Source organism: Oncorhynchus clarkii, chromosome 6 (assembly GCF_045791955.1).
Source record: "Oncorhynchus clarkii lewisi isolate Uvic-CL-2024 chromosome 6, UVic_Ocla_1.0, whole genome shotgun sequence".
In the NCBI taxonomy this organism is placed as follows: Eukaryota; Metazoa; Chordata; class Actinopteri; order Salmoniformes; family Salmonidae; genus Oncorhynchus; species Oncorhynchus clarkii.
Window position 1 is genome coordinate 46,935,382 of NC_092152.1, and position 8,832 is coordinate 46,944,213.

Genomic DNA, 8,832 nt, shown 5'->3' on the forward strand with positions numbered 1-8,832 from the left:
GAAAAACTCCCATGAAAGGCCAAAACCTAGGAAGAAACCTAGAGAGGAATATGTGCTATGGCTATGTGGGGTGGCCAGTCCTCTTCTGGCTGTGCCGGGTGGAGATTATAACAGAACATGGCCAAGATGTTCAAATGTTCATAAATGACCAGCATGGTCGAATAATAATAAGGCAGAACAGTTGAAACTGGAGCATCAGCACGGCCAGGTGGACTGGGGACAGCAAGGAGTCATCATGTCAGGTAGTCCTGGGGCATGGTCCTAGGGCTCAGGTCCTCCGAGAGAGAGAGAAAGAAAGAGAGAAGGAGAGTATTAGAGAACGCACACTTAGATTCACACAGGACACCGAATAGGACAGGAGAAGTACTCTAGATATAACAAACTGACCCTAGCCCCCCGACACATAAACTACTGCAGCATAAATACTGGAGGCTGGGACAGGAGGGGTCAGGAGACACTGTGGCCCCATCCGAGGACACCCCCGGACAGGGCCAAACAGGAAGGATATAACCCACCCACTTTGCCAAAGCACAGCCCCCACACCACTAGAGGGATATCTTCAACCACCAACTTACCATCCTGAGACAAGGCTGAGTATAGCCCACATAGACCTCCGCCACGGCACAACCCAAGGGGGGCGGGGGGCGCCAACCCAGACAGGATGACCACATCAGTGAATCAACCCACTCAGGTGACGTACCCCCTGTGCAATCCGGTGTTCGAGCTGGCCACGGGTGCACCTCAGCCACTCTCAAAGTACTAAACGATATCATAACCGCCATCGATAAAAGACAGTACTGTGCAGCCGTCTTCATCGACCTGGCCAAGGCTTTCGACTCTGTCAATCACCGTATTCTTATCGGCAGACTCAACAGCCGATAATAACAACCGATCAATCAACAACCGATCGCTGCCCACACCCGCCCGACTAGCATCACTACTCTGGACGGTTCTAACTTAGAATATGTGGACAACTACAATACATAGGTGTCTGGTTAGACTATAAACTCTCCTTCTAGACTAATATTTAGCATTTCCAATCCAAAATTAAATCTAGAACCGGATTCCTATTTCGCAACAAAGCCTCCTTCACTCACGCTGCCAAACATACCCTGGTAAAACTTGACTATCCTACCGATCCTTAACTTCGGTGATGTCATTTACAAAATAGCCTCCAACACTCTACTCAGCAAACTGGATGCAGTCTATCACAATGCCATCCGTTTTGTCACTAAAGCCCCATATACCACCCACTACTGCGACCTGTATGCTCTTGTCTGCTGGCCCTCGCTACATATTCGTCACCAAACCCACTGGCCCCAGGTCATCTATAAGTCTTTGCTAGGTAAAGCTCCTCCTTAACTCAGCTCACTGGTAACCATAGCAACACCCACCCATAGCACGCGCTCCAGGAGGTATATCTCACTGGTCATCCCCAAAGCCAACACCTCCTTTGGCCGCCTTTCCTACAGTTCTCTGCTGCCAATGACTGGAACGAATTGCAAAAATCGCTGAAGTTGGAGACATATCTCCCTCACTAACTTTAAGCATCAGCTATCTGAGCAGCTTACTGATTGCTGCAGCTGTAAACAGCCCATCTGTAAATAGCCCATCAAATTTCCTACCTCATCCCCATGTTTTTATTTTTTTGTTCTTTTGCACACCAGTATTTCTACTTGCACATCATCATCTGCACATCTATCTCTCCGGTGTTAATTTACTAAATTGTAATTACTTCGCTACTATGGCCTATTTTTTGCCTTACCTCCATACTCCATTTGCACACACTATATAGATTTTTCTATTGTGTTATTGACTGTTCGTTTGTTTATCCCACGTGTAACTCTGTTGTTTTTGTCACACTGCTTTGCTTTATCTTGGCCAGGTCGCATTTGTAAATGAGAACTTGTTCTCAACTTGCCTACCTGGTTAAATAAAGGTGAAAAAAAATATCCTAACCTTATTTTAGTCACATGTTCAACTATCATCAGCTGATCCAGGAAATCATTTTCTGAATGACAGTCACATGACAAACATCACGACATGCAACAACAACCAAAGTGCTTCTTCATTCTTTACTCTGGTCAAGACAGTTATGCTGTGCTCCACGTTGGATCCAACATCCCTACTTTGGTCATAATGTGTAGAGAACTGTTCCTTGATGGATAGGCTATTTTCCTTTATTTGTTGCTAGGTGAAGTTATGGGCCAATTTTGCAAACCGTGTACAATCCCTCATTGTCAGGCTGATGGAAAAGCTAGCCAAAGAGCATTTTACTGGTTGAAGTGTTTTTTTAAAGTACAAAGCAGTTGATTTGCGATGATGACACAAACATTATATTAAGCAGGACATTCAAACAAGCCTTACAATTATAATCCAAAGTAGTGTGAAATGTACTCATAAGCAACCTGCAAATGGAGGTTACTCACCAGAGTTTTCCCCCATTCACATTCAGAATACATTGTGAAAAACTAAAATCTTTGCTCACCGTCTTTGCTCCAGGCAGATATACTACATCCATAACTATCAGTTTCCTCATTAGCAGGGAGGTGTTTCTACAATCAAATTGTGTGTTTATCGCCCTCATGCCGTAATTTTATTAATCACAGAAAGGGGCCTATATTGGAGACCAAAAGTCGTCTGGCACACTGCTTAGAGTTTCAACAACATGAATAACTTATTTCTAGCCTACAATCTTAGATGTTACTACTAATGTGAAAACAAGACAATATGACTGTTCTTGCTCATTTTAAGACAAATGTCAAATAATCATTACATTTATTACAGGCGTAAATTGTTGTCCAACAGCATGACTACACTGTTGGCATCACTTTTACAGTGGATTTTTTGCTGTTGTGGGCCTTTAACCATTTATCTGACTTTGTTGTTCACGCAGGAGAGAAACAGAACTACCGTGGATCCTCTGGGGAGCCTCAACAACATCATGATGCTGACAAGGCAGAGAAGAGTCTCTCCACGTCAGAACACCTCAATAAATACCTGCAGAGATCCACAAGGAAGAGATTTCACTGCTGCTCTGATTGTGGGAAAGTTTTTAAATATTCATCCGAATTTAGAATACACCTGAGAAATCACACAGGAGAGAAATCTTACTGCTGCTCTTCCTGTGGGAAGAGTTTTACTCTGTCAACCCGCCTGATATCACACCAGAGAACACACACAAGAGATAAATCTTATAGCTGTGATCAATGTGAGAAGATTTTTCCTCGGGTAATCAACCTGGTATCACACCAGAGAACACACACAGGAGAGAAATCGTATATCTGTAACCAATGTGGGAAGAGTTTATCTTCATCTGGAACTCTGACTGTACACCAGAGAATACACACAGGAGTGAAACCTTATAGCTGTGCTCAATGTGGGAAGAGTTTTATTATGTTTTGTCAGCTGAAGGCACACCATAGAACACACACAGGAGAGAAACCTTATAGCTGTATTCAATGTGGGAAGAGTTTTGCTAGATCTAGCCATTTAACTGCACACCAGAGAACACACACAGTAAAGAAATCTTATAGCTGTAATCAATGTGGGAAGAGTTTTACTATGTCTAGTCAGCTGAAGGCACACCAGAGAACACACACAGTAAAGAAATCTCATAGCTGTAATCAATGTGGGAAGAGATACTCTCATAAAAGATCTCTGACTAAACATCAGAAAATACATGGAGTTGTTTCACGATATCAATGAATTAATGTCACAATGTAGAATATTAACACATTGTAGGAGGAGTATTTTAATGATGTCACAATGTAGAACCCTAAATGTTTGCCCCCTTATCAATTGATTTCAGCATGATATGGATATTAGCCTCAGGGGAAAAATCCAGGCTCTGAATTGAGAGAGTACTATTTATGAGATTTAACAAAAAGTGACTAACAAGAAAAGAGTTGTTACACTTACCACATTGGTGACGCTCTTGAATCAAAATGCAACACTTCAAAATGTAGCGATTTGTTTTCTACAAATTGTCCTCTAACCAGGGATGTACACATTATTCCCAGATTCCGTGTGGTTTTTGAGCTGTTAGTTTTAACAGGATGTGCAACCTCATCTCCCTTGTCTCGCACAATTGATTTCAACATGTAATCGATGAGTGATGACAAATAAGTGTTGCGTTCCTTTATTTAGCGACCCCTAAACTTAAATGCATCTCTCCAAAATGTAGCTGACTGTCTTCTGCATGTTGTCCTCTAACCAGTGAGGTGAAAGATATTTCCTTTTTTCATGTGGTTTTTTTTTAGTTGTGTTTCAAGTTTTCGCTTTTGGTGCTTGTATAAGTAAATACAAGTAATGTGATTATTGTGGCAGATGTTTGTGTAGATAGTACATTTTATGTTAAGGATTTCAATTTATCAAACTTTTTCTGTGACATTGGGGCTATCTACCTAGCAAAATGTTGTTGAAAACATACAATATAAGTTTGGTTTTAGTTGAAAGTGAAAGTTGAAAAGAAAACTATTTAATTTCAACGTACTTGCAGCCTATACACATGGTCGCAGTATAATAAATTGGTCTATAATCAATTTTATGAACAGTCCTACATCACTCCAGTATTTATTTACAACATTCAAGTGCTAAATGTCTTTATTCCAATAATGACGAAGCATGACTCAAATCACCTACAAATATTTCAATTTAGTTAATTATTGCTAATACATATTAACAAAGGGGTGTACATTTGGTTTTGATATTTCATATTTACAATTCATGTAACATTTAGTAATCATAATTATTTATGCAACCAACTGACGATTTTTGGGTACAATTATATTGACATTGTTACCCTGCTTTTAGAATATCAGGGATCATTCTCAGATGTGCCAAACCAAATGTTCAAGAGCATGACATTGGGGACTGGGCCCAGATCCAACAACAATCTAGTGAACCCTGGAAAGAGAGAGAAGCTCCGCAGTGAGGTGGAAAGTTACTACGGGTATTGCAGGAGTTTCCTCTTGAAATCAGACATGTCTGTGTTAAGGACAACTTGGTTGCTGATTGTCTCAAGGGTGGGTAGTCAAAAAGTTTAGTGTTTACGTTTAGCCAGTGCGTTGCCATGGATCACAGTTTATTGCATGTTTTTCTGTATTGGAGATGAGTTTTGTTTGAGCTCGTTCCAAAGGGATGAGAGTTCCAGAAGCTAGTGGGTTTTAGGAAGATGAGTTTTATAGTAAGAAAAGGGATATAAAAATAATATGATTGTATATATTGTTTACAAATGTTTTTTCTTGTTTTTAATTGTTGATAGCCAGTAGACACCATGTTTATATTGTAGAAGGTGAAGCATTATAGTAGATTATAATGTGAAATGGAAGTTGTTTTCTCTTGGTGGTAAGCAAACTTGTCCAACTAAAACATAGGATATATTTGTCTTAAGGAGGAAGGTGTTACAGACTTTAGTTTTTCCATTTATGTTTTGAGGTTGAACGTTAGCACGTTTTGGTGTCACCTCGTTAGTCAATATGTGTTCCACCTTTGCTGGCTTGTCCATCTCGTTAGTGGGAAGGTGTTTCACCTGAGCTGATTCAGGTTCTATTTAAGAGTGTCTGGCCCAGTGCTCCAGTTGTCTTGATAGATGTGACAAATCAACACCTTTAGTTGCGCTACCGCTTTGGTTTGCTTCCTGTTTTTAAGTTAGGTTTGGGTTTTTCTTTTGTTTGCCTCTTCTTGGGCAGATTTAATGGGTCTCATGGTGGGTGTCTTTTAGGTCCCAGTTGTTGTTACTAGTCAACTTTCAGTGGACACTGTGTGAGAGCAAAATTGCAAGATTATGTTATACTTTTATTGTATCAAATGGTTGTTTTATGCAACAGAATAGAGGATTCTTAGAACTATTGTGTCTGTGTGTTCTACTGAGGATGGGCCTCTGGGAGATAACACTGACAGGAGATTTACAATGTCTTTTGGGTGATAATACATGAAGAGACCACATTCCAGATTGAGTTAATGTTTCTGTTCTATGTGGTACCAGGGAGAGATGACCCCAGGGCCAGACCCTGGTCTCTACACAAAGAGTACTGTTTTTACAGCAGATACTGTCTGCTGAGAATTATATCTTCCATACAAATCTTTATCTTGTGACCCATTCTTTACATTGGTTGTTCGTCATGTAGATTGAAAGGGGTGTAAATTGGCTGTAAAATACCTTTGTACTTTTGTATCTGGGCTCTCAACTAATCATCTGGGGGTGATTCGTCGACCAGCCATAATTATCGTAGAGCACTCAATTGATTCACTTTATATGTGTGTGTTGTATTGACCTGCTCCCTTATTATTAAGTGAATAAAGATTTAGTTTAAGAATAACTCTGACTTGTGTGATAAGTTTGTTTCTCATTTGATATTAAAGAAATTAACCACCACATTTGGCAATGGGGATGTGAATCTTGACTTGGTGACCGCTCCTCACGACGTGGGTAAATCGTGGAGGGATCCCTCAAACTTGGAATCTCAGGGAGACCAGACTTCGGGAACGGAGCAGATGGACCCACCTTTGATCTGAGAGGCAGCGAGCCGAGTGGATACCACATCTCGAACATAGTTTTTTTTTTAAAGAAAAGAAAATGAGCAAAACAAGTGGAGTTTTTAGAAAAGCCTCATAGGCTCTGAGTGTGTATTCCTGTGTGAGGGGGGCACCTTGGAGGTGTAAACAGGGCCGAGACAGGAGGTTCTGAGTGTCAATGTATGAGTTGCATTATCCTAGGAACTAACCATGAGATAGAAATGTGAAAATATTCCTGCAGGTTAAAATATTGTTGAAAAACAACTAATTGATTAGGTATGTTTGGGAATAGCATTGTTTGACTGATATGAGAGTTGTGTGAATATGGAAATGAGTCTTAATCTGACGTTTGGATAGTAACATATAGAAATATGCTTAATCAGATGATTGACATTTTGAAAATAAGCGGGATGATATTTTAGAAAGCAGCGGAAGGTCTATAGTTCCTGGGAGGCTTGATTTTGCCGTGGTCTCTGGGAGGTTAGAGAACCGTTGACGATCCCATGATCATTGTCCGGGAAACAAAAGTTTATTTTTGGTTCCGCTGGGAGTTTGGAGAGTTGCTACGTAGCTATGGAGAGTCCTTGAAAAAGCAAATGGAATGGTTGTTGTGAGTACCTCAGAATTTCTTACATTTTATATGGATTCTGTGAATATTTGAAAATATGATGAATTGTATGTGTGTATAATGATTACTAGAGATTTGATAAAGTAATACTGGGATTATAAATAGATACAATTTAAACAACCCATATGTAGACATACGTAGGTTTTGAGTTGGTATCTTTAATGGATAATTTGATAAAGATGAGGCTTAAGCATTATTAAACAGTCTACAAAGTCTGGGCAGTTCCTTTTTTAAACTCCCTGTCCACCCTTCCTTCATTATAAAAAATATTTTAATAACAATATTGATTTAAATAATTCATTGTTTTTTTAGTGGCACCACAAATGTGAATTAATATTTACAAAACAATTTATCAAACAAAACACATTACAAAATTGCAACATTTCTGCATACATGTCAGACCATAATAAATAATACATTTACTTTGTATAGTGCTTTTCATGACATTTAAAAAATATAAAATAACGATGTACAATAAAAACAACTTACATTAAAAATGAATCATAGGTAAACTAACAACATTGTCGACTTGATGCTAAATACAGATTTTTCAGCTTTAGTGTGTATATTGTATCCACTTAGTTATGTTAGGAAGTTTGCCATCTTTATGACCGGCCCTGGTAACTTCACCCCAACTTCTCTTATCCCCAGAACACAGTAACTTATTAACAACATAAGTGTTTTACTGACATTTTGGGGAAATTTAAGGGAAAATAAAAAAATACAGACCTAGCAGAGCCCCAAGTCCCATGGGGACGTCCTCGAGGGCATGGATGTTCTCCCCATCAAAGGCCAGCGGGTTTTCACTCTCATGGTGAAATGGATTTCCACTGATGTGCAGTAAAGGAGTGAAAAGCGGTGAAATCTGTGTCAACAAAAGTTAGAAAAGATTCATACACATACAATTAACAAAGAACAGAACAATTTTTCAGCTGTAGTTTTATATAAGCATGCACACCTATGTTTTTGAAGAAACAGATGATTGGTGCAAAGGCATACCTTGTCACGGACATAAAGGCCACTCGGGTCCTCAATTGAAGAGGTTGGGCAAGAGCAGAATCGCTGCTGTGGTCTCCAGTCCTAGTAAGGTAAGCAATGATCTTACTACACTTGCTAATTTTATTACAAAATACGTTAGAGAAAGGGAAGGAATAATAGCAAATACCTCTTCTGTATTGTCCTTCAGGGACTGTCAAAATAGCAGGATGATGTCCTCACCTCTGTCTCGCCTCTGTTGATGATTAACTTACAGGAGAGTGAGACCAAATCATGGACGCTGGACAGAGTGGATTTCAGTTGTAACAAAAAGGCAGTTTATTGAGTCAAAAGATATCTTGTCCTGCAGTTTAACGTGCACGGACCTGATTCATATAGCTCAGAAGGAGTTAGCTGAAAAAGGGGCTTAGACAAAGGTTACAGCAGTTTTTATACATGGAATAATGTAGGTAGAGTTTTGTCGTGTCGCCTTCTGAATGGTCCCGAAGGGTTGGAGGCGGACCTGCTCTAGCCAGAGCAGGAGCCCCATTGGTGCACAGCAGAGTCTTCTGCTCTGGGCACCCGACCAGTAGAGGGGGGATGAAGTGTGTGTGTTTATGCAAGAAGGTATTTGTGTGTCAGGGGATCGTGAGGTAGGGGGAACTGAGAGGGGCAGTTTTATGGCTGGGTGTTTGTGTTCGTGCGATGGA

General features: G+C 40.0%; 1 protein-coding gene and 1 long non-coding RNA gene across 2 annotated transcripts; one reads left to right on the forward strand and one right to left on the reverse strand.

The window, feature by feature from the left end:
* Window positions 1–2,730: 2,730 nt before the first annotated feature.
* LOC139411229 (zinc finger protein 180-like) lies at window positions 2,731–6,323 on the forward strand. The gene is given in 1 exon segment (XM_071157242.1): window positions 2,731–6,323. A coding segment is annotated over 1 exon segment (978 nt). The 3' UTR covers window positions 3,709–6,323.
* A 788-nt stretch (window positions 6,324–7,111) lies between these two features.
* On the reverse strand, window positions 7,112–8,832 carry LOC139411231 (uncharacterized). The gene is made up of 3 exons (XR_011634582.1): window positions 8,313–8,832; window positions 8,147–8,227; window positions 7,112–8,012 (listed from the first exon to the last, which is right to left on the reverse strand). It is a non-coding gene; the product is annotated as an uncharacterized lncRNA (long non-coding RNA).